General features: G+C 50.4%; 2 protein-coding genes across 4 annotated transcripts in view; both read left to right on the forward strand.

Moving 5' to 3' along the window:
* The window catches only part of Hm13 (histocompatibility minor 13), a 43,983-nt gene extending 19,334 nt beyond the window's left edge, over positions 1-24,649 (forward strand). The window contains exons 4-13 of one of the 3 annotated variants that reach the window (XR_205056.4): positions 4,726-4,814; positions 7,824-7,909; positions 8,001-8,126; positions 8,832-8,889; positions 12,406-12,489; positions 15,207-15,243; positions 17,430-17,532; positions 21,405-21,490; positions 23,255-23,455; positions 24,191-24,649. Coding sequence is in view for 2 of the 3 variants with exons in the window: in XM_004840604.4 (XP_004840661.1) it covers positions 4,726-4,814; positions 7,824-7,909; positions 8,001-8,126; positions 8,832-8,889; positions 12,406-12,489; positions 15,207-15,243; positions 17,430-17,532; positions 21,405-21,490; positions 23,255-23,401; positions 24,191-24,290 (916 nt within the window). In the remaining variant the exon portion in view is untranslated. The remainder of the gene's footprint in view (positions 1-4,725; positions 4,815-7,823; positions 7,910-8,000; positions 8,127-8,831; positions 8,890-12,405; positions 12,490-15,206; positions 15,244-17,429; positions 17,533-21,404; positions 21,491-23,254; positions 23,456-24,190) is intronic. The other 2 variants (XM_004840604.4, XM_004840605.4) reach the window with 2 other exon arrangements.
* Mcts2 (MCTS family member 2) lies at positions 5,971-7,002 on the forward strand. Its single transcript, XM_087188806.1, is given in 1 exon segment — positions 5,971-7,002. A coding segment is annotated over 1 exon segment (669 nt). The 5' UTR covers positions 5,971-6,143; the 3' UTR covers positions 6,813-7,002.
* Positions 24,650-25,643: the final 994 nt, after the last annotated feature.

Consider the following 25,643-nt stretch of genomic DNA (forward strand, 5'->3'; position numbering starts at 1 on the left):
TTCGGCTGCCTGCCTCGGCAGCGCAAAGACCTGAGTTCGATCCCCGGTACAAAAAAAAAGAAATTTGCTTGGATCACACAGCTGATAAGCAGCAGAGCCAGGATTCAAACCCAGGTCTTTGTGGCCCCAGAGCCTGTCTTCCCACTGCCACCCTGCTCAGATCCCCACACACACACGTCAGTTCAATGGGAATGCCTGATTGAAGCCAATGTTCCTTGGGAGGGGGCTGCTGCTGTTGGCACCCTGTACTGCTAGGGCTATCCCATGATCCTGTACACGGCAAACACCTGGCATCATTGTCCCAGCTGTACATGGGAGTTGTACCCCAGCTTGTGCCTGCAAAGATACCCCAAGGTGTTTGTGTCTGCCCCTTGTGATGGTACCACCTCAGGCTGAGAGCCACTGATAGACTAAGAGGTGACCAGTAGAGCAGGAAAACCTCCCAGAAGAAAGGACTGGATTTGAGCTCAGCTCTGAAGGATGGGAAGCTGGGAAGGGGTGCAGAAGAGAGCAATACCAGGCCAGGAGCTGGAAGGGCCTTGTACAGGTCATTGTTGAGATCGTCCCAGAGCCGCCAAACAGCTAGGAAGAAAGAGCAGGATCTGCCCCCAGAAGCAGCAAATGGCAAGATAGTGTGGCCTCATTCCTTAGGCACACTGGCAGGACAGCAGCTCAAGAGGCAGCCCAGGGGCAGGCCTACCTAGCTCTGCAGCTTTGTAATCTGCATCAGTTACTCTAGCTCTCTGAGTATCAGTTTTTCCACCTATAAAATGGAAAAACTACAGAATCTCCTCACAGCAGTGTGAGGAGGATCAGCAAAGCCGCTGTCTAGAGCACAGGGCACACATGGCGGTGGCCCCAGCCCAAGATGACAAAGCTGGGCTTCAGCTGTGGGCTGTGGATGGAATTCAGTGTTGCCTTCGCCTGCCCTGACCCTTAACCCACAAAATATTCTGGCCACCAGGGGAGAACATTGGCACTAGGCACCACCACCACCACCCCAGCCCCCTGCATTTGTGAGCCACTTGGTGGGGCTGGGACACAGTCACTTCGGGCACTGGCTTTTCTCCCTTCCTATGCTGATAAGGATCTTCCCAAAGTCTAGCCTGTTCCACCCCAGCATCTGTGAGCCCCTAGTCCTCCCCATAGCCCAGCCTCACCACAGAGAGAATCCAGTGTATTTTGAAACCCACTGTTAGGCCATGTGCTGAGGAATGATTATTTCACTTCACTTTCTCAGGGACCTTGTAAGATAGATATCTTAAACCAGGTGTGGTGGCACATATCTATAATCCCAATACTTGGGAGGCTGAGGCAGGAGGATTGCCAAAAGTTTGAGGCCAGCCTGGGCTACATAGTAGGTTCAGGGCCAGCATGAACTACGTAGGAAGACCCTTTCTGAAAAAAAAAAAAAAATAAAAGAGAGAAAGAGAGAAGGAAAGAGATCTTATCTCCATCCAACTGCCTGATAGAGGGATTTTTAAACTTCTATCGTTTTGACACCAAAGATTGTTTTTTTCTATTTAGAATACCTGACTGACATTGTCCCAGATTTCCCATAGATTAGCCAAGAAACAATTACTCTTCTGTCTTCAATTCATAGAAGACATTTATAAATATTACCAACAGAAAATAAAACTACAAGCCAGGCGTGGTGGCACACACCTTGTAATCCCAGCACTCAGGAGGCTGAGGCAGGAGGAGTGCTGGGAGTTTGAGGCCAGCCTGGGTTACATAGTGAGTTCAAGGCCAGCCTGAACTACATAGACCTCATCTCAAAAAGAAAAGACAAGGGAAAAATTATGAGAAAGAAAAAAAAAAATGGAATCAAACTCTGTGTAAATAGGGAAAGGTGGAGGGGGTAAAGGGTGCACAGGTAATGGGAGAAAAAAATAAAAACTAAGATACATCATGTTCTGGTACAAACACCCAATGATAAATGTAAATGTATTTTTTACCTAAAATGTATCGATAAATATATATATAAATAAAATAAAATAAAAAAAAGAAAAGACAAGAAGGCCGAGGATTTAGCTCAGTGGTTCCGCCACTTGCCCCGCAAGCGGAAAGACCCGAGTTCAATCCCCAGTACCAAAAAAAAAAAAAGAAAAGACAAGAAAACTTTAGTGGTCTGGGGGTATAAGTCAGTGTTAAAGAACATGCTTAGCAAGCATTAGACCCTAGGTTTAATCCCCAGCACTCCAGAAAAAGAAAAAGTAAGGAAAACCAACCGCAGCTAAAACCATACATGGTAAAACGTCAGTCACCAGGAACTAACAGTAATTTTCTTAATAAGATTTAGAGCAATAGAATTTGACCTAGGATAATTACATCTTCTAAAAACAATAGTTGGCTATGGGCAGAGGGGTGACCATACAGGTTAAACCATACAGGGTCAAAGTTGTCCACTGAAAAATAAGATAGGGAGGGCCGGAGATTTAGCTCAGTGGTTCTGGTGCCTGCCTCGCAAGTGCAAGTTCCCAAGTTCCATCCCCGGTACCAAAAAAAAAAAAAAAAAGCAGCAAATCAAATCACAAAAATAAGATAGGGACCAAAAATTGTCAGATGAATGAAATGGTTGTAAAATTTACATGGAAAAGAACTGAATTAGGGGGCCAGGGATTTAGCTCAGTGGTTCTGTCGCTTGCCTTGCAAGTGCAAGGACCCAAGTTCAATCCCTGGTACCAAAAAAAAGAACTGAATTAAAATAATTTTAGTAACTAGGCATGGTGGTGCACACCTGTATTCCCAGCACTCAGGGGGCTGAAGGCAGGACAACCTACATAAGTTCAAGGCTAGCCTGGGCAACATAACGAGACCTTGTGTCAAAAAACTAAAATTACTCAGGCCGGGGATTTAGCTCAGTGGTTCCACTGCCTGCCTTGCAAGCGCAAGGACCCAAGTTCGATCCCTGGTACCAAAAAAAAAACTAAAATTACTATTATTATTATTGTTATTATTATAGTAAAGGGGGATAATTTATTTGTGTTTTTAGAAAGCTGATCCAAAAACTAAATTGACTTCTTTTTTTCCCTTGGTCTTTTGAGACAGGGTCTCTCTATGTAGCCCAGGTTGGCCTCAAACTCATGGCAGTACTCTGGCCTCAACCTCCTGAGTGCTGGGATTACAGGCATACACCACCATGCCCTGCCGACTCTTCTTCAATTAAATTGGGTTTTCTTAAACAGTCTCAATGAACATAATATTAAAATTTCAGTGAGCCACCTTCCTGGCAAGCACAGGGTCCTGAGTTTGATCCCTGGTACCAAAAAGAAAAAAAAAATTCAGTGATCTGTTTATATCCACAAACTTAGAGGCCAACCTTCCTCAGGATCCACACATGGTCCAAAAATTTGAGACAGGGACACTGAGGCTCAGAAGAGTTATGTAACTACCAGGATTTACAGCTGTTATGGGCAAAGTGAGGTCTTGAGCCCAGAGATCTATCTTACTCCAAAGCCAATGTTCTTTCCAGTTGGGGGGTGCGCCTCAGAGGAAGGTGGGATCTGCGGCCTCCAGAGAGTTGGTAGAGCTCTAAGCCAGGTCAGCCCAGGCTGAATTCTCATAGGGTTCCCCCAGTTCCATCTGCCCAACCCACTCTACTACCATCCTCCTGAGCCCCTCAATAGACAGGTCAGGTTATGGCAAAGGGAAGGGGCTATGCCTGCTCCACTGTCTCTGCACTCATACCTCACTGATATTGTCACATGATTTTGAATTGAGGCTGTAAAGGAATGCACCATGACAGAAGCCCATGGTTTTTCAGTGCTCCTGTAGGCCTGGTGCTAGGCTAAGCATCTTACCTGCCTGCTTTCATTTTGTCACACAACCCTTTGAGACAGACAGGTGATGTTGTTATCCCTACATACAGGTGAGGAGACTGAAGCCCAGGGAGACTCTGCCACTGAAGTGGCTGTCCCAGGCCTATACACCTGGTATGTGGCAAAGCCAGGTTTCAGCATTGGGCTGCTGGGGCTGGTAGCTGCACCATAGTTCTACCCCACCACCACCACTAAGATGGACCAAGATGCCTTGCTCATCTTGTTCTGAAGATGGTCTAGAAAAGAATATCTCTGTTCCCTGCCTAGCCTGGAAGTGGGGTGTGCTGTGTAACCAGAGAGAATGCTTCTAGAGATGAGGCCAAGCCAGTTCTGAGCAACAGAGGATTCATGCAAGAAGTGAATGTGAGCATGATCCTTCCTTTGGGGCTGAGATTCATCTGGCTGCACGATTCCAGCTGCACTTGTAAAATCCCATACTTGTCACTGGAACTCATGGAGGTGGGGTAGGGGTGACTGTCCATTTGTCTGATTTGATAGGTCTGGAAAGGAATCCAGGAATTGCTTCTTCACAAGGGACTCATTCAGGTGGTACATGGGTCAGACTTGGGAATCCCTGACTCCCTAAAACTATGTTGTCAGCAATTGTCTGCTTCTGCTTTGCATTTCTTTGATGGGAACAGAGGCAGTATGAAATCAGCAGGAGTCCAAAGACCGAGGTTTGAATCTCAGTTCAGACATTGGCTCCTTGTGTGAGGGAGAAGTCACTTACCCTCTAAGGGTCTTTGTTTCCATACCTCTACACAGGGAACAGTAAAACTTACCTATGAGGGCAGCTATTAGAGTGCCAGGAGATAATAGCTGCAAATGGGCATTGGTGGGGTTGTTAGAGCTGTGATTGGCCTTGGGGGCTCTGTTTGCCAACCTGCTCTGTCTTTCTTTGTAGCCCCTTCATGAATAAGTTTTTCCCAGCCAACTTTCCAAATCGACAGTATCAGCTGCTCTTCACTCAGGGCTCTGGGGAAAACAAAGAAGGTCAGTGCTGCCCACTTTCCCCTGTGTTGTGTCTAGGTGTCTTCCCTACCACTCCCCTTTGTCCCTCCGGTACTAGGCTCTCCCATAGAATAAGTGATGGAAAAGATGGGCTATAGGATATCGTGGCCAGGTTCATATCCCGTCTCTGTCACGACCTAGACACAAGACTCTGGGTGAATGCCTTACCTCTCTGAGCATTGTGTGCTATTTTGTTTTGGTTTGGTTTGGTTTTTCTTTGAGGGAGTACAGTCTGTAAAATGAAAATGATAATCTAGCATCTCCTTCATAAGCACAGTTGTTATGGCCGGGAGTAAACGAGTGGAAAGTATTCAGCACACTGCCTGGCTCATATAAGCACTTAGTAAAGTCTGCTATTAGTGAGGTTTATTAATCATGTTTTATTTTTAGTGTGATTATTCTCCCACTTAAGATTTGGAAAAGAGAATCCACTTTTTTTTTTTAATGAAAACTATGAGGATTTGGAGTTAACAGTTACAGCATATGGATTAAAATACAGTTCCAAGATTATCAATGGTTTCACCAAATAGAGAGTATTTCTCTTATGCAAAATTCTAGTTGAGGGGCCGGGGATTTAGCTCAGTGGTTCCTCCACCTGCCTCGCAAGCAGAAGGACCCGAGTTCAATCCCCGGTACCAAAAAAACAAGCAAAATTTTAGTCAGCTATGGTGGCACATGCCTGTGATCCCAACACTGAGGAGGCTAAGGCAGGAGGATTTTGAGGCCAGCGTGGGGTTTATAGTTCAAGGCCAACTTGGGCTACTTAGGGAGACCCTGGCTCTAAATAAGTAAATAAATAAATAAAATATTCTAGGCTTGTGGATTGCATCACACTTACTGGTGCCTACCACAGTCTGCCTTGTCCCCACAAAGCACCAATTTTATAACTTTCCTTTGCATCTCTAGTCCACCTGTGCCAAAATAAATGATTGTTTAAAATAAGGCTAAACTTGCACCATAGTCTTGCACCATAGTCTTCAGGCCCTGTCTTGCGCTTTACCATACTTAGGGGTGGCCCTCAGGTCCAAGATGGCGACCATCACTCCCCAGCCCTGTCAGAAGAGAGGCATTCCTGTCATGGACTCACTTAACTACAGGGGAAACTGGGAAACATGACCTTGAGCAAATTCGCCTCCTGGTCCAGTTAGGAATCCTTAGGGTGGGTCATTTCCATCCTTTCCCTGCCCATGCCCCGCCCTTTCCGCTACCCTCACTGGAGAAGAACCGGAAGTTGGAAGAAGAGCTCACCAAGCACTCACATGGGGGTTTCGGTGGAGCGGAAGTCCGATTTTGCCTAGCCGTAAAGCGCGGATGGCTTCTGGCTATTGCGTCTTCCGGTTGACGAGAACGGGCGCGTCTGTTGGTGTAGACCTTCCTAAAGCTCGAGTATCTACCGGACAGCGTTCCCTAGTGACCCTGGCTTCGCCTTGTATCATGTTCAAGAAATCTGACGAAAAGGAAAATGTGTCCAGCTTCATCCAGTTGAAAACTTAAGTTATAAAGGGTGTTAAGAACCAACTGATAGAGCAGTTTCCAGGTATTGAGCCATGGCTTAATCAAATCATGCCTAAGAAAGATCCTGTCCAAATAGTCCAATGCCATGAACATACAGAAATCCTTAGGGTAAATGGAGAATTAGTATTTTTTAGACAAAGAAAAGGGCCTTTTTATCCAACCCTAAGGTTACTTCACAAATACCCTTTTATCCTGCCACACCAGCAAGTTGATAAAGGAGCCATCAGGTTTGTGCTCAGTGGTGCAGATATCATGTGCCCAGGTTTAACTTCTTCAGGAGCAAAGCTTTACCCTGCCGCAGTAGGTACTATTGTTGCAGTCATGGCAGAAGGAAAACAGCACGCTCTGTGCATTGGAGTCATGAAGATGTCTGGAGAAGATATTGGGAAAATGAACAAAGGAATTGGCATTGAAAATATCCATTATTTAAATGATGGGCTGTGGCACATGAAGACTTATAAATGAGACTTAAATGCACTTAGGCTAAATAGGAATATTGTGTTGTATATGTGTTTGTGTCTTTGTGTGATAGCATGACGACATTGTGTTGTTGTCGAATAAATTAATAGATCCCTTTTTTAAAAAAAGTTTAAACCAGCTGGGGATGTAGCTCAGCAGTGCATCTCCTGCCTGGCAAGTTTGAGGCCCTAAGTTCGATTCCCAGTACCCAAAAAAACTTTAAACCAGAGTGCTGTTACCACAGAGGACAAAACTGAAACTGGGGGACAAGCAGCAGTCTGCTGCACTCTGGAATCTGAAAGGAATGACTGGACTCCCCAAACCCTGGGCAACCTCCACCACCTCCCTGGGCTCCCTCATCCGGAAGCTTGGAAACAATGGACAATAGGTCTGATCGGATGACTGCCAGAGGGCTCCCTGTAAGAGCAGCCTCAGAGACTCCCTCCTGCCTTTTCCCCAGGCCTCCATTTCTTATCTTCTGCTAGTGAACTAGGGCTGCTAGCAACCTTCTTGATTCCTGTGGTGGCAAAGTAGGAAGATTCTGCAGTGCACTAGGAGCTTACTAAAGATCTGAGCTAAGTGGCAGCTGACATTCTTTGAGCACCTGCTGTGTGCCAGGCATTGTGCTGCTTGCATCATAAAGACCACCTCCCTCACAGGGCTGTTGCCATTTTCATATAGGACAAAACTGAAGCTCAGAGAGGGAACTGCCTCCCCCAAGGTCACCCAGCTGCAAGTGGCAGAGCCTATGCTTCCAACACCAAGGACCATCTCCCACTGAGCCTGTATTTTCTCCTAACCTGTTTCCTCCTCTAGAAAGTTGGGAGGGGTTGAGGGTGACTCCAGTGAGCTCTCTCTGTCCCCATATTCCCATCAGTCTGGGGTAGCACAGGCTGAACCGCTAGGCCTGTGGGCCACTGACAGTGCCCACAGCCATGCCCTCCTCCGTCCAGGGGCTGACAGGTGGGAGGGGCAGCCCCGCCCCGGGGAGTGGACTTACCTGGCCTCTCTGCCCAGAGATCATCAATTATGAGTTTGACACTAAGGACCTGGTGTGCCTGGGCCTAAGCAGCATTGTTGGCGTCTGGTACCTGCTGAGAAAGGTAAGTAGCCAAGGACTGAGCAGAAGGGAGGCTGGAATGACAAGGCAGGGTCAGGGCACAGTGTACAGGTCTCATTCCCACCTTTCACCAGCACTGGATTGCCAACAACCTTTTTGGCCTGGCCTTCTCCTTAAACGGGGTGGAACTCCTGCACCTGAACAATGTCAGCACTGGCTGCATCCTGCTAGGTGGACTCTTCATCTATGATGTCTTCTGGGTGAGTAAGGGACAACCAGGATGTCCAGTTTTGGGTGCCCCATCTTCCTACTCCCCTTACTGTCTAATGAAAGTCTGGGCCCATCTGAAACTGCTAGAGAGAACAGATTCTCCTTTTTACTGAAAGCCCACTCAGTGCCTGGGGCTTTCTGCTCACCCTCATGCCTTCCTTAGAGTGGCCCTGGCCAGAGTATTGCTTAGGCCCATGTCTCTGTAGCAAACAAGTTGAGACTCAAGGACATTCAGAAAAAGGTGGCAGAGGGCAGGGGATTTAGCTCAGTGGTTCCATTGCCTGCCTTGCAAGCACAAGGACCCAAGCTCGATCCCCAGTACCAAAAAAAAAAGAAAAAAAAGGTGGCAGGGTGCTAATGAAGGAGCCCCACAAGGGCACTGAACTTTAAGACAAAGGCCACCTGTGTTCTGGCTGCACACCATTCCTGGGCTAAGGAACCTAACACACTGAAGCATCACTGGACCTTTTCTTTGGCCCCTGGTGGCCTCTTCTCCCCTCGAGGATTCCTTAGAAGTTCCTCTCTTTGTTACCTAGAACCAGCATCAGTTAGCTACCTCCACTGAACTCAGCTCTTCCCAGGTTCCTGCCCTGCTCCTTGTAGATCTCAGGCAGCAAAATATCCAGAAGCCCAGTCAGCCATGCTTCTCCTCCTAGCCCCTCATTTCCCTCCGGACTCCTCTTTTCTCTTTCCAGGTATTTGGGACCAACGTTATGGTGACAGTGGCCAAGTCCTTTGAGGCACCAATAAAATGTGAGTGATCATCCGCCCTCACCCATGGGAGCTCGCTGCCCACCTAGCAGGCTCACAGGCCTCTGGTCAGAACTGCACCCTGATCTCCTCCCCACATACCTCTTCTCCATATATCTCTCCAGCCTGGTTTCCTCTTGTTCACTGTTCATGAGCTGCTACCCTCTGTCTGGGGCCTTGGTCACAATGCATTGTGGTGTGAAATGAGCAGGAGTAGAAACAAGCACAGAGGAGAGGGGTCTAAACAGCCTGTGTGGGCCATGAAGGGACTACCCAAAAGAGGAAACTTTGATGAGAACTGAAGCACCTTCCCTAGGACCCCTTGGCACCTGAATATTGGGTGTTCTTTGTCCAAAATCTTTCATACTACTTTGATCTTGTTCTTCAGTGTAGCCATTGCTCATAAATAATTTTTTTTAACTACAGGGGCTTGGAGCATAGCTCAGTGGTAAGCACTCACCTAGCATACAAGAGGCACTGTGTTCATCCCAAGTACTGCAAAAAAAGAAAACATACACGAAGAAAGAAGGAAAGGTGGGAAGACCCTGTCTCCAAATAAAAAGGGCTGGAGATGTAGCTCAGTGGTAGGGAACCCTGAATTTGATCCCCAGTACAGAAAAAAGGAGAAAATCAGCATCTTTAAACAAAGGAGAGATTTTTTTCTCTCTCTACAACAACCAAGAGTAGAACAGCTCAGGGATATGTTAACGATCCTCTTGAGTCACCAAGAGCCAAGGTTACTTCAGACCTTCCACTCCACCATTCCCAGCTTGTCTACCCACCCCTTAGCCCATTCTGTAAATGGGACCCTGGCTCCTAGCATTGACTCCTCACAGCCATGTCCAGCAGCACAGAGGAGCAGCTGCATCTCTTTCTGATCATGAAGTTATGTTTTTTTCCCCAAGTCCTCCCCTCAGCCTCCCTCATGTCTCACTGGCCCAAGTTGGGTCATAGGCCTAAGTCCAAAACATACATCAGTGAGGAGGTTGGAAAAAGCATTGTCAACTTAAGAGTATGAGGCCTGGCCCAATCACAACTCACTCCCAGGGTACCAAGCCTCAGAGGGGACAGAAATCAGGCATGATAGCAAGGAAGAAGAGGGTGGCATTGGGAAGGCAGTGGGCAGTGAGTCCATGTTATGGCTCTGAAAAGTGGACTTGAGAAGTCAAGAACTAGCTGTTTTTCTTGTCTCATCTCATGTTTCCTCCATGAACTGGGACACAGACTGTTCTGAAATTCTGTGATCTCAATTTACTGACCCCACAGGAAAACAAGTTTCTCCCAGCTTTGGCCTGAAAATCATCCAGGGCCTGGCCTGAGTCACTGCCCTCTCTCTTTAGGGCCTAGGGACAAAGTATGACATGGGAGCCCCCAAAGCTAAGTCTATAAAGAGATGGAGGGCTACTTGCTAGAGCAAGGAGACAGATGCTGGGCAGGCTAAGTAACAGTGATGTCCCATGAGCTTTGATGGATGCATCTATGGACTTGGGAGTCTGGAGAAGCCAGCCAAGTGTCCAGACTTTCCTGGGTCATGAAGAACCTAAGCAGTGTACAAGGCGGTGAGGGCCCAGGGCAGAAAATGCATGGGGGACTGGGGCAGGGCAGTGGCTGAGTTAGGGGAGCAGAGATTGCACGTGGGCACTGCCCAGCAAGCAGCAGATAAGCTCTGAACAGGAAAATGATGTCTGACTCGCTTGGTTTCTGGTGCTTGAAAGCTGGTTTTCTAGATTGAGAAGACTCACTGCCTTTTGCTAGAGCTGGAGCACAGAAGCAAAATAAGAGCATATATGGTAGGGCCAGGGATTTAGCTCAGTGGTTTCACTGCCTGCTGCACAAGCGCAAGGACCCGAGTTCGATCCCCAGTACCAAAAAAAAAAAAAAAAGAGTATATATGGTAGCTGGGCACCTATAACCCTAGCTAGTCAGAAGGCAGAGGCAAGAGGATCCCTTGAGCCTGAAGTTGAAAAGCAGCCTGGGGGGCTAGGGATTTAGCTCAGTGGTTTCACTGCCTGCTGCACAAGCGCAAGGTCCCAGGTTCGATCCCCGGTACCAAAAAAAAAAAGAAAGGCAGCCTGGGCAAGACAGTAAGACCCGGTCTTAAAAAAAAAAAAAAAAAAATTTTAAAGAACAGTGCATATGCTTAAAATCCAGCTGCAGGGTCTTGAATCCAGAGTGCCGATGCTTGCTGACTGTGTGGCCTCAGGAAGGACACTTAACCTCTCTGAGGCTTGGTTTCCACAGCTGTGCAGTGCAGACAGTGGTCTCTGCTGCTTCAAATTGAGTGGTACCAGGATTGAGAAGGACAGGGCAGAAATCTGTAAGCCATTGTGCACCATGCATTTGAGGGGAGAAGAAGCAGGCAGGCAGGGACATCTGTACCGTATCAGGGGACCTTCCCCACACCTCCTGTGTACATGCTGCTGGCCAGAGCTTAGCCATGTAACCACCCCAGGCTGCAAAGGAAGGCAGGCACTAGGGATCAGGATAGTCCTGGTTGGCACAGCCACATACCTCACTGGCACTGTCCGGGGAAAGCTGCCCTACACTGTCAGGACTGGTTTTGGAGCGAAAGCCTGGGGCAGCTTTTAGCCATGCGTGCAAGTCATCTAATCTGCACCTCAACCCTGTGGTGCTCTCTGTTAGTGTATGGATTTCACAGGTGAGAAAAGTAAGTTAGATGAGGGACCAGTGCAGAGTCGCACAGCAGAACCAGGCTTCAGACCCTGAAGCCCACATGTAACTGCTGTCCTGCTCACAAGCCAAATGATAAAATCCAGTTACAGCTGCCTCTTGCTGTTCCTAGACACAGGAATGCTTTTTTACTTGATCTGTAGTTGTCCCAACAGACTGTGCAGCAGAATTCCATCTGACGGCAGGGCAGTGTCGCATACCTATAATCCCAGCGCTTGGGAGGCAGAGGCAGGAGGATTATAGTGAGTTCGAGGCCAGCCTGGGCTACAGTTCAAGGCCACCCTGAACTGTAGAGTGAGACCTTGTCTCAAAATAAACACCCCCCCCCCCCGCCAAGAAAAAGAAGAATTTCACATGAGGGGTTTTAAGCAAAGAGCTTGCTGGCATGTGGCCTTTTCTCCTCAGCATCTACAAAAGGTGCCCGAAGCCCTGGTTCACCCTGCTTCAGAACAAGGCACCATCTGTCCACATCATGGGTGTAGAGAGGTGGGAAATCTTTGGATGTCAGCGCTGTTTGGCTCTTTTCTCTTGTATATACTGGGCTTTAGGATCCATCCTGTTGAACCATAGGGCTTTGTGGCTACGGTATAGTCATTGAGATCAAACACTATATGGGCTATAGGTCACAAAAGCCAGTAAACCTTAGGCCCACATGATCCCCAGCTCCTCCCCGCTCTAATCAGCTGTGATTCCCAATGGAGACAGCTCATGATCATCAGCCCCATCCCCCCAGAAAAACAAATGTGTGCATGTTGCCCCACAGGGTGTGGCTGAGAGTCTAAGGGAGCTGGGCTCTGCTGACTCCCCCATCCCTGCCTTCCCGTGCAGTGGTATTTCCGCAGGATCTGCTGGAAAAGGGCCTCGAAGCAGACAACTTCGCCATGCTGGGACTCGGAGATATTGTCATTCCAGGTGATTCTGCTGGGAGTGGGGGACTGTGGTGCAAGGAGTAGAGAGGCATTATCTGGAAGTGGGGGACAATGTGAAATAGCCTTACCCATTGGGAAAGGGAACAAAAACAGATCGGTCCACGGTTAGGTGAAGGTTTCTGCCTCAGCACACATATGTGCAGCACCAGTCATGTGGCAGGCCCTGTGCTGGGCCCTAGACAGATAGCAGCAAGCAAGAGCACTCCCACTGGGTTCCTGGTCTAGGGAGCTGACAGCACTCAGGACTAACAAGTAAATGTTCAATGACAGACTGACACACTCTGGGGAAAAGCCCATTCCATGACAGTCTCACACATGTGCACACATAAACACAGCTTCCCAGTGTTTCTGGGGATTACAAATGTCCTAAAATTGCCATAGTACCTCCTCCCCACTGTGCTGAGAAAGCTCAGGGGGTGTGTGTGATCTGAGCAGCAGAGGGACGTGTGCACACCTTCTTTCTGCACAGGAGCCCTGCCTGCAGTCCCAACACAGGCGTCTTCCTGTGCCTGGCCTTGGGCACCAGCATCCCTCACTCCCAGTCAGGATACTCAGGCAGTGTCTGCCTGAAGTGCCTGCACACCTGGGCAAGCTTGTTCTCCTAGTCTCAGGATCAGTCAGGGATTCGAGGTAGAGCTAATTAAAATCCAACTCTTTCCAATATAGGAAGCAGTAGCAATTGTAGTACTCCAAGGTGATACGGGCACTTTTGTTCAGGATGCTTCCCCTCGGGATGCGTGTGGGAGAAGCAGAGGCTTTCCCTTTTTCCAGTGAGGAGAAACACTCAGAAGCGAAGGGTCTGGTAGAAATTCTCACACTCAAAACCAGCAGGGCCAGGACTCAGACCAAGTTTGCCTGGCTGCAAAAAGTTTATACTCTAGGGGTCCAGGGTGCAGCTCAGTGATGGAATGTGTGCTTAGCAGGCAGCAGGCCTTGGGTTCAGTCCCCACCACTAGCAACAACAAAACAAGGTTTCACTGCAAGAACTGCTTTTATGACAGTAATGATGATGACCAGTTGCAACAGCACCAGTCAACAGGCACCTGCTATGTGCCAGCAGCTTCATAGGGTGAGGCTGAGGAAACTGAGGTTCTAAGGAATGGTTCCATTTGCTAGGGCACAGGCTTGGTTCCACATTTCTTTGCTGTGAGGCAGGGAGACTGACTTCCCCAGTAGAGGGCACTGACATTAGATAGAAACAAACCAAGTCCCCACACAGACTTCCAGTGTCCTAGCTGGGTGTAGTTCTGGGCTTGAGCCATGCATAGAACATCCCTGCATATCTGTCCCTTCCTATCCCTGGATATCTCCAAGTCTCTCACAGTCACGATAAACAAGCCGCCTGCCCCCTCACAGAGCCCCAGGGTCGTGTTGGTTTGAGGACTTGATGAGCCAGAAGCTCCTGGCAGGACTCTGGTCCCTGGTGACTGTTGAACAGTTGTGGAATGCAGCTACCAGGGGATGCTGACGTTTCCCACTTTGATTCCACAAGGGTAGATTTGAGCCACCCTCTCTCTGCCTAACTCCCTACTCCCTAGTCTTCACCAAGGACAGACCCATTCTCTCTTGGAAGTTAATCATACAAGACTGGAGTGTAGCTTAGGGATAGTGTGCTTGTCCTGCATGCACAAGGCCCTGGGTTTGATATACAAGAAAATACATGTACAGTATACACAAGTATCTATGGGTATATAGGTGCATATGTGTATGTGCACACACGTGTGTGTTACCAGTTGGTGCTTCTGATTGTGCAGAACGTTTCTGTTCTTGAGAACCTTCCCTCAGCTAATAAAATTTGGCCTGTGTCCTATATGAGCCTGGAGAGCAGAGAGGAGACAGACATGTTGAAGACATCATGTGTGCCATGTACAGAAGCTGGACTGGCTCTCCAAGTCTTAGGGCCTCAGGCTTCTGGAGTGTCTGGGCTTGGTTTTGAAGTGTTAATAGGAATGCCATGGGTAAACAGTTAACTCCACTCTCCGTTACAACCAGGCAGCTACCACGGGGGTCTTTTTCAAAGCCTGTTTAAGCTGTTCTACCTAGAAATCCTCCAGTGTATCCCATACTCAGGATATGGACCAATCTCCTCACCATGGCCCTTGGGCTCCTCAGTCACTGTAACACCACTGAGCCCTCTTTCCTCAGGACCTTTGCATGTGCTATTCCCACTCCCTGGCAAGTGTCACCTTAGAGAAGCCCTCTTTTGTTACACCCCGGTCCAGTGCACCTTCTGAGATCAGGAGGTGCCTTTCACAATTAGAATCCTCTTTGGTTTTTCCTAATGTCCCAGCAACTTGCCCCTTTGGCTGAGCTCTGAGCAGTGAATTTGCTTACCCTGTGTCATCTGTACTTGGCAGCCCAGTGCTTGGCAAGCACTGGGTACACTTGGGAGCAGAAGACCCAGGGTGATGAAGTATGGTGATAAGGTGGCTGGTCAGGGCAGTGCCAGGCCAAAGCAATATGCAGGGCTTTCCCTGCCGACGTGGGTGGAGAACCAGGACTTCTGCTGGCACTTGGCAGCATTGGCCACACCTTGGACCTAGATTTTTTTTTTTTTTTCCGGTACCAGAGATCGAACTGAGGACCTTGTATAGATGGTTCTTCTAAGACAGGGAGCACCGGGTGAAGACTGGGTCGGGCTCCCCGAGTTTACCAGCCTACTCCTTCCCTGCCCCAGCTAACCCAGCTCTTTCCCCGCAGGGATCTTCATTGCCTTGCTGCTGCGTTTTGACATCAGGTAAGTGAGTGAGGCCTTGCCCTAGCAGGGCTTCACTTGGCTTCTCCAGCAGCTTTCACTTGCCCAGAAGAGCTTCCTCAGGGACCAGACCCTCCACCCTCACAGCAGCCAGAGGCATTTCGTCTGATCTCGTCTGCATCCAGAAGGGCTAAGTGTTCCAAGAGCCTGTGGCCAAAAAAAAAATTGAGAATCAGAGGCTAAGAGATTGAACTCCAGGGAGGTCCTAGTGATACTTGCAGTTCTTTGTGTGCCCTTGGCAAGTGGCCTGGCCCTTCTGAGCCTCAGGTTTCTCGTCCTTAAGCCCATGGCAAGCAGGAGCTGCCCTCTCGGGATTACAGAAACGTCCACAGAGAGCGGGCTGAGCACAGTTGACCCCTGCCCAGGGAGCCGCTGCAGTCTCTTCATCACCCTCACTTGCCACCCAGGCTCACCTCTGTGTTCCTCCCTTTCCTTGCTCAGACCTTTTTTGATCTATTATAAAAATGGAGGGCTGGGGATTTAGCTCAGTGGCTCCGCTGCCTGCCTCACAAGCACAAGGTCCTGAGTTCGATCCCCAGTTCCCCCCCCCAATAAAAAAATAGAGTACAAGTGAGAGGAAGTCGCCTTGGGTCCTCAGAAAAGATGGCATTGAGTGAGGGTACCGGGACAGCTGGGCCTGCACCTGCAGAGGTTCCCAAAGCTGTGCGATTATTTAATACTGTCCTCCCTCCCAGAGCTTTTTGTGGGGTTGGGCTCTGTTTTGAGGTTGTGAACTTTTTCATGCCCAATAATTGCAAAAATAGTGTGGTACTGAAAGTAGTAAGGATCTCAGTACTACCATCATTGAAGCCAAGCCCAGCTTAGGGACTGGTGTAGAGCATGCACCCCCAGTGGTGGAGCACACATCTAGCATATACAAGGCCCAGGTTCCATCACCAGCACCACAGAAAGAAATACAGTCTTTAGGGGAAGCACCTTTACCCCCACACGCAGATACCTAGGTTATTTATGTAGCGTCAGTTTGGGCCTTACGAATACATGACCCTACAGACAGCCTTTGGAAGGCCTGGCCACTCTGTAAGAGAGGTACATCTGAACCAGCCAGCTCTATTGGCTGTTCACACATAAGACAAAAACCCACAAAAGTCCCCAGGCTCTCACTGGCTGTAGGTAGTTTCAGCTGCCAGCCCCCCAAAGACAGAACTTCCTGATGGGGCTCATGGGTTAAACTAGCATCTTGGAGTGATTCTAGAATCAGTGCCATGTTCCTAAAAGGACTCAGTTGCACCCAAGCCCTCACAATGGGACAGCTCTCAATAGTTCGAGGCTTGGAAACAGCCAGGGCCCAGAAAGAAGGGGGTCAAAAGTACTCATTTATTCCACAAGTGTTAATAGAAGCTGTAGTGCTTAGTGGGCCTCGCTCCAGGTGCTGGGGCCCATAGATGTTATGTAGATGGCATCATAAAGGGAAGTCAGGTAATGGCAGTGCCAGCGTGCATGTGATGTACATGTTCTGAAGCTGGTCTCAGGTGAGTCACCTCCAGGGAACCACAGACATGCAGCCAGCATCCATTTAGTACTCACATGAGCTACTGAACTGCTACAGCTGCTGCATTTAAAGGAATAACCTGCCTTTGCACTTTCTGTCTTCCTGTTTCTCAAGGCATGTTCAACCTCTGTCAGATACACTTCTGTTATGTTTCAAAATGCAGATGCTTGGGCCAGGGATTTAGTTCAGTGACACTGTGCCTGCCTCACAAGCACAAGGTCCTCAGTTCAATCCCTGGTGCCACCCCCCCAAAAAAATGCAGATTCTTGGCCCTTTCTCCAGACTTACTCTGTATCACACTGTCTGGGAGTGAACGTAGAAACCTTTATTTCTCCTCCCACAAGCTTTCCAGATAATTTTTATGCTGACTAAAGTCTTATAGCCCCTGTTCTAATTTATAGCATTTGATATTCACAGCCACCAATGAGATGAATTCATGGTTTCCCCATTATACAAATGAGTAAACTGAGGTTGAGACAAAGAAGATGCCACAGCTGAGGCAGTAGCAGAGTACACTTCTATCTCAGACTCTCAGTCCAGCACACTCCCTCACTCCCCCCTCTCCCTGCAGAATCTTCCCAGCTCCCTCCTTAGAAGGGTGTTGCTACTCCATGCCTTACATCTAACTCTCCTTGTTCTCCCTACACCATCCCTGCAGCTTGAAGAAGAACACCCATACCTACTTCTACACCAGCTTCGCAGCCTACATCTTCGGCCTGGGCCTTACCATCTTCATCATGCACATCTTCAAACACGCCCAGGTGAGCAGAACGTACTTAGTGTGTCAGGCAGGCTTCTTCACAAGAACCAGCTTACAGACAGTTTTATCTGTCACATGCACAAGCCGTCCAGAAGCATCCGCTCCCTATAGTGTCAGAGCAACCCTGTCCAATTCTCTTGCGCTTTCACTTCCAGTTACACAGTGGCTGCCAGTGATCCAAGTGACATAGATGCCAAGAAGAAGGAGAAAAAAACGGCAGTCACTCTTGCCCACATCTTAAGGGCCAGGTAGATCAGTGTCACCTGGCCACCTGGTTGCAGGAGGGTAGCCTGGATGAGAGGCTTGGCTTCCAGGCTCAGTAGTGGGGGCAGATGGAGCAGAATGGGCCGGATATTGGGTACATGCCAGTGTCCACACACAGGCGAGTGATAGTTTGTCACCAAATAGGCCAAGGCTGTGCCTCACCAATATGGGACTGGGTTCCGAGCTGCCATGACTGCATCACATGAGGGCTGGGAGCCAGGAAAGTGTGGCCAGGAAAGGGGAGCAGAGCAGACAGGATCAGCTCCTATGCCGACAGAAAAGCACCTGCTTGTTATGCACACCCCACGTGCCAGGCTTTGCTCACAAGGGTCCCTGTGCACAAGTGAGGAACCCAGAGCTCAGCTACACAGCAACGATGATCAGGCCTGGCTCAGCGTGGAGACCAGATTCAGCCATGGAAGAGGCAGTGTGGAACAGCAGGAGCCCCATCCACTCTGAGATTCTGGGCAGGTTGTCGAAGTTACACTTGGTTTCCTCATTCATTAATAAAAATCGAAAAGGACCAGCATGGTGCCTCACACTGTAATCCCAACTACTCAGGAGACAGGCAGGAGGATTGTGTGTTCAACCCTAGCCAGGACAACTTAGCAAGAACTTGTCTCAAAAAGGATTGGATGGGGCGGGGGATTAGCTCAGTGGCACTGCACTGCCTCAGAAGCACACAGTCCTGAGTTCGATCTCTGGTACAGGGTGGGGGGTGTTAAAAGCTGGACATGATCTGAGTGCATGCCTGTAATCCCAAACACTCTGGGAGGCTGAGTCAGGAAGAACCCAAGTTCAAGTCCAGCCTGGGCTTCTGTTGTTTGTTTATTGAGGCAGGGTCTGACTTTGTAGTGCAGGCTGGCCTTAAACTCAGTATGGAGCCCAGGCTGGCCAAAAACTCACAGCAGTCCTACCTCAGCCTCCTATGTGCTGGGATTACAGACGTATGCCGCCATACCCAGCCCCAGCCCAAAAATATTAAATGTAAAATTCTAGAACTAAGCAATTTAAATTGCATGCTATTCTAGTATCATGGAGAAATCTCTCACCACCCATGTAAACCATCACTGCCCAGCACATCCACCCTGTGTGTGCTGCTGGCCCATTAGTCACTTTGCAGCCCTCATATTGCATATGGGCCTCAGTGCCATCTGTGATTTCAGGCATCTGGCAGGGAGGAAGGAATGGGGGCTGCTACAATGTTGGTGTCTCCCTCTCCCCACACCCCAGGGCCCAGCCATAGAGGACCTGCCTTTGAGCTTGTTTTGTTTTGTTTTGTTTTGTTTGTTGCAGTACTGGAGATTGAACCCAGAGCCTTCACACTGAGCTACATCCCCAGGCTTTTTTTTTTCCTTTCTTTCTGTTTTTTTGTTTGTTTGTTTGTTTTGTTTTGTTTTGTTTAGGACAGGGTTTCACTAAGTTGCCCAGACTGGGCTCCAGCTTGGTGGTCCTCCTGCCTCAGCATCCTAGAGTACTAGGATTATAAGTGTGCGCCGCTTTGCCCAGGGAGGAGCTTCCTTTAATCACAAGACCTGTTGATTGCTCTTGCCTGACCCTGTACTAGACCTGTACAGAACATCCAAGGCCCCTAGTCCATAGGTAGAAAAACCAAGAACCCTAGCAGAACTACTTCTCAGTTCTGCTCAAAGAACCCTCAGGGCTGTGCCAGTGGAATGTGATGTGAATTTGCCAACAGTCAGAGACAGGTTCCGGGGTTGAGGAACTACGGTACTTGAGGTCAGAGAAGGTCTCTGGCAGCCCAGAGCCATTCTTCCGGGCAGCCGCCAGGTGGCAGGCTCACCTGCGTGGCTCAGCTCGTAGGAACCCATTCCAGTCTACAGGCTTGGTAGGCAGAGAGCAGGTTAAGAGGGGTGGCGCTCTCCTTTGTGGGGCACTGCAGCCCTGGGAGCAAAGGAGACTTTGGCAGGTCACGTAGCAAGTCAGGATGGGGCCCACCAGAGCCCTGGACTCTGGACTCCCAATCGCTGGCCCTGGCAGCCCCAGTCATCCAAGTGGGCCTCACTGAAAGTCCTCCTCAGGGAAGGGACCCAGCACATGAGGGTCCCAGTGTCAGCAGTGCTCCAGTATCAGTCACCTCCGTGCCCTGTCTCAGCCTCTTTCAGAAACTGCTCCAAGCCAGGCCCCTAGAATGGCCCTTAGAAATAGCCAAGGAGCCAAGCGTGGTGGTGCTTCACTTAGGACTAAGCATTTTCCTTCAAGTACTATTTTGGTTCCTTCTCACAGGTTTTCGTATGCATCTTTGTCATTTTGTTTTGTTTTATTTTTTCCAGTACTGGGGATTGGCCTTCCCAATGAGCTACATCCCTAGCCCTTACAATGTTTTAAGACAGGGACTCACAAAGTCGCTAAGTTGCCTAGGCTGGCCTCAAACTTGCCATCCTCTTGCCTCAACCTCCCAAGTGCTGGGATTACAGGTCCACACCACTACATTCAGCTTCATCATGATTCTTTTTCTTTTACTCTTGGCCTAAAGCCTAGGCAGTGGTGGCAAACCTATACCACACATACCACATCGGGCTGTTTGTTATCACTGCAAGCTCTAAAAGGTTCACCATCACTGGCCTAGAGCATAGCAAAGACCCAGTGCCAGTGGGAAAAGCACAGCTGCCCAGGATCAAATCCTAGCTCATCTACTTAAGACACCCTGTATGACCTCTGGCAAGTTAGTTCCCTTCTCTGAGCCTCAGTGGCATCGCCAGATCCTAACACTTTAGGCATTACCATATTCAGTAATAATCTTTATAAAATGGTGTGGTTCACCAGCTAAGTGCCAAACAGTGGTCTGAAGACCAGGCCTGGGTGTGCTTAGGAAAGCTAGATATGTACTCTGGCCACAGGTTGGCTTTGTGCTAAGAATAACATCTCCTAGGGCCGGGGATTTAGCTCAGTGGCACTACACCTGCCTCACAAGCACAAGGTCCCCAGTTCAATCCCCGGTACCAAAAAAAAAAAAAGAAGACATATCCTTCCCCTACCCCATTGGTCACTTGGTGAATGCCCAAGAAGAAGCAGTTGCACAGTATTTTTTACCAGCCTACACTGGTGCAAGAGTGTCCCTTTCGAGTTGCTTGGGAATACCGGGGGTGGGTTAGAGGGGCCTATGAGAGTATACCCCAAGGAGCTCCCCACAGAAGTGACAGCAGAGTTAAGCCTGAAGGAGGACGAAACCAGGCAAAGGGAGATGAGAAGCCCAGACAGTGGAAGCTGTGTATGTGGCGGTGGCAGTATCTCCTGGAGCTTTTGGTGGCTTGGGCGCATCCTGCCCCACCCTCAGCCACAGGCCACTGGGAGTAGGACTCCCCAGAGGTTGCATTTGTGAGTCTAGTGTCCAGGTAATTCAGACACTGCAGCCAGAGTCTTGGGAATCCTGGAGGCCCTGCGGCCTTAGGTTTGGGTTTTCCATGTTCCCTCCCAGGGATAAGAGCCCAGGTCTGGGAGTCAAGAGCGCTGGGCTCTTATCCAGCCACTGAGTTGTCTGTGCCAGAGCTGTCCCTCAGACAAGCCCAGGAGAAGCCTGGGGTGGCAGGGGTGCCCTGGGCAGGTGCCTTGCCTACCACTGCCTTACCAGCCTCTGCTCTCCCACAGCCTGCCCTCCTGTACCTGGTTCCTGCCTGCATCGGCTTTCCCGTTCTTGTGGCCCTGGCCAAGGGAGAAGTGACAGAAATGTTCAGGTAAAGCAGGACAAGGCAGACGCACACATGGGCCAGGAGCACCAGTGGGCAGCCAGTGGAGCCTGCAGGGTGTTTGTAGACATCTGGGGGACGTCATCCTGCCACCTGTGCCACCCCTTGCCCTGTGCTGCCACCTGGTTCCTGGCAGTGTGCACCAGTGGGAACCTTTCTGTGGGCCAGGAACCTGAAGAGAGCAAGGCCTGGGGCTCCCTCAGCCCCACCCTGCATGCCAGCTGGGTCTTCAGAAGGGAATGGCTGTTGTGGGTTGCTCTCTGGGTGCCCTGCTCCTGGCCCTGGGTTCTGCCCTTGGATGGCTGGAGGCGTGTCTACATCCTCCCCCAACACCAGTGCTCACGTGAGTGAGAGGGCGGGGTGTGGGGAAGAAAGTGCCTCAGAAGTCACATGTCAGTCCCTGTTCAGCCACCTCTGGCTGTAACGCACAGCTCACTGCATTCTCCCCATCCGTTTGCCTCAGTCACACACACCGCTTCTGTGTGGCCATCTCCACAGCTGCCACACCTTGTGCACAGCCCCACCCCTACCCCAAGGCCTGCGTGACTCCAGCAGGTGTCTACTCCATAGCCCCACCCACATGCCAGGGACCCAGAAATAACTGCCAACTACGATTAGAGCTGCCCACTCGGGGGCCTTACCCCCAGCACCACCTGCCTGGCCTCCTTGTAGCCCCTCAAGTGTCTGCCAGGGCCTCTGGTGCACCTGGCTGCCCGCAGGGCAGCCTGTGACTCACCCTTCCCGGCCCTGCCTCTGCCCTCCCTGTCCTGCCAGAGTCCCCAGCTCCAGCCTGCCTGCCTATAGCCCGGCCTGGGAAAGCCATTCGGTCTGTGAGACGAGCAGGGTGCAGGGTGAACTTGAAGACAGGTCTGGGGTAACTCTGGGAGTAGGCATGGCACCTGCACCCTGAGCTCAGCAACTGTCCTCACCCTCCCTCTGGCTCATCTTGCCCTAGGTGCCCTTGTCCCACTACTGGGGGTAAACACTCCAGCCAGGGCACAAGGTGCCCCCTTTATTCCTATGTGGTGCTTGGTTTCCCTAAATGTTCTACCACACAAGCTCTCCACCCACAGCATACCCAGGAGGTCCTTAGGTAAAGATGAGAAGCCAGGTGCTCTCTCCTGTGTCCTCTCTCCCTGATTGTCCACCTTACCTTTTGCTTTACTTTCTCTTTTCCTGGCACTACCATTTTTTCTAATTCACTTACAATTATTTTTGAATGGGTAACACATTCACCTTGTTCAAAATTCTACAGCCATGAGAACACCTAACAGCCACAGCCCTGGTGAGGCCAGCTCTTACAGACGCCCAGAGGCACTGTGCTGAAATGCAAACTGCATGCAGATATCTCACACTGACAGGGCTTTCAAGCCTTCCGCTTCTTGGGTTTTTGTGGGTTTTTTACAGGGCTGGGGATCAAACCCAGGGCATCACAGGGCTGAGTGCACACTTTACCCCTGAGCCACACCCCAGCACTTTTTTTTTTCCCACAGAACACTGTCTTGGAGATGCCTCGGAAGCACATGCGCACCCAGGGCATTCTCGCTGTTCTGCACAGCTGCATGGTCACCAGAGGAGCTGCATCTTGTTCTTTTTTTCCAAGCAGTCCTGGTTCTTTTCCACAAAGTCTGAAAATGTAGAACTAGATAGAATAAGATTCTGTGCTCCCAGCTCCTGGGGACAGAAGTCTCAGTCCTCCCTTAGTCTTTTCCTCTCCATCTTCTTTGTTCTGTCTGTCTCTGTCTCACACAGCTACGAGTCCTCGGCGGAAATCCTGCCTCACACCCCGAGGCTCACCCACTTCCCCACAGTCTCGGGCTCCCCTGCCAGCCTGGCCGACTCCATGCAGCAGAAGCTAGCTGGCCCTCGTCGCCGGCGCCCACAGAATCCCAGCGCCATGTAATGCCCAGCGGGTGCCCACTTGCCCGCTTCCCCCACTGCCCTGGGCCCAAGGTAGGCCAGACGCTCCTGCTCTAGGAAGGGCAGGGAGCATGGCCAGGGTAAGCGGCAGGAGGCAGCCCCCACAGCCACCAGCACTTGCTGTCCCCAGCCCCATACACAAGGAGCAGCGCTGCCCAGAACCCCAGTTGTTCCTCAGTGACGTGGGGCTCGGTGGAGGGTGGGTGTGAGGGACTGCTACCTGTGTATATGCAATCCTGGGCAAGGCACTTCTTTCCAAGCCTTTCTTTCTTCATCTGTAAGTGGGCACATTCCTGCCTCAGGTTGATCTGGTGAGGAAATGTGGCTATTGTCCTTGGCATGAACACGATTGCTCAATAAGAGAAGCCCATGGTAAGAGCTGAGCCAGGTGTCCATCTTCGGCAGTACCGTGCCCTTTGCCAGCAGATCATTCCCCCCGCTCATGCCCCTGGCCTGGGGTGGAGCTGTCTGATCCCTGCCATGTGCCCTGGGTGGCAGCCCATCTCCCAGAGCCTCATCCTGGCTGCCCTTTTCCCATTCTCCAGCAGAAGGTTCAGGAAGCATAAAGTTGATTCATACAAGCCCAGGCCCAGCCTCTCCCATTTGTTGCTGCTCTTACTGCCTCTTAGCACCACAGTCACAGGAAAGCAGGGCTGGCATGCCTTGCATGTCCAGGAACTTTCTTGGGGTTATCGGGAGGCAGGGGCAACACAGATTGTGTCTCTTCCTCCTCTTAAGTATGTCTTTGTTGTTTTGTTTCCGGGTTAGTTATGAGGAATCGAATCCTAAAGATCCAGCAGCAGTGATAGAATCCAAAGAAGCAACAGAGGCATCAGCATTGAAGGGGCTGGAGAAGAAAGAGAAGTGATGCAGCTGGCGCCTGACGTGTGGAGACCAACTAGACAGGCGCAGGATGGACTCGTGGGGCAGGGCATAGGAAGCTGGTGGCCGCTCTAGGACTTGGGGCGGGGGGGATGCACAACAGGATCCCTCCAGCCAGCTCTCTGTGGTCTCTGTTTCCTTCTTCCCCTTCTCTGGCCTTTCTGCTCCTCAGCCCTGCAGGCAAAGGAAACCCCCAGCTTCCTCCCTCCCCAGGAGTCAGGTAGAACTCTGGGTGTGATTTTTAGATTTTTGTATTGTGGACTGACTTTGCCTCATATTAAAAACTCATCCCATGGCCAGATGGGCTGCTATGCTCCTGGAACCCGGGAAGGCTCTGGGTATGCACTCCTGGTCTTGTGCTAAGTTTATTAGGTCCTGCCTGCCCACCCAGCAACTTCTGCAGCTCCCTTCTTGGGTACACACTGCAATGCTAGGCCAGCTCATACCCCAAGAACACCTGGTGGCCAGTAGAGCACCCCATGAGCCCTCCTCCCCAGCCATAGGGTTTTCCTCACCATCTTCCAACACTGAGGCAGTGAGGGTACTGGGCATATGCTCACTGGGCCCCAACTCCCCTTGGTGCGCAGTGGGAAGGGTACCAGAGGGCTGACCTGACTCAGCAAGGGCACCAGTAACTATGTAAAGTAGCTCCTCTGGTCCCAGTACCCATGCAGCTTCAGCTGGAAAAGTGCTAGACTTCAGGCTGCCCTGGAGAGCAAGACCCCTTCTCTTCCAGTCGGTTGGTTCCTGGTGTTCTTCCCAAAAAGACAACTGTAGGGCCAGTTACCACACAAGGGCTAGGGCCTTAGACCTGAGTGGGAAGGAACTGGCCCAGGAGCTAGAGATCCAGAACCAATTTCTCTAACCTCTGGCCTGTAAGAGCACCCCCAGTGGACAAGGCAGGAGCCAGCAGCCCCTGTCCATCTGCCTGGGGTGGGGTCACTAAGGGCCAGGCTTCTAGCCCAGTTGAGGACTCTTCCCCACACCACAGGTTCAAAGGCTGAAGATATCAGTGGGTTTCAGACAGTTTAGAGGTGACCAAAGGACAAGTATGATCGGAGTCTCAGGAGTTAGGGTGATTTCGGTTATCTCACTAGGTGGTGGTGTGACCTAAGCATTACTTTCACGGGCTTAGGCTGTAGGTGCCACTGTTCGCCCCCCCGTGCATCTGAGGGGATGGAGGCAGCGTGCCAGTGGACACAGGACTCCAGTAAGTTCCTGAGGTCTGCACAGCTGCTTTCCAGACCCCAAGACCCAGGCACTGGCTGCTGTGCTGGGCCCCTCCAAGCCAGCCACCCAGTTTTCTGGGCCCAGAAGTCAATGGGAAGGAAAGGAAGGC

Source organism: Heterocephalus glaber, unplaced genomic scaffold (assembly GCF_053883595.1).
Source record: "Heterocephalus glaber isolate CG9 unplaced genomic scaffold, H.glaber_assembly_v1.0 deba00001532, whole genome shotgun sequence".
NCBI classification, from domain to species: Eukaryota; Metazoa; Chordata; class Mammalia; order Rodentia; family Bathyergidae; genus Heterocephalus; species Heterocephalus glaber.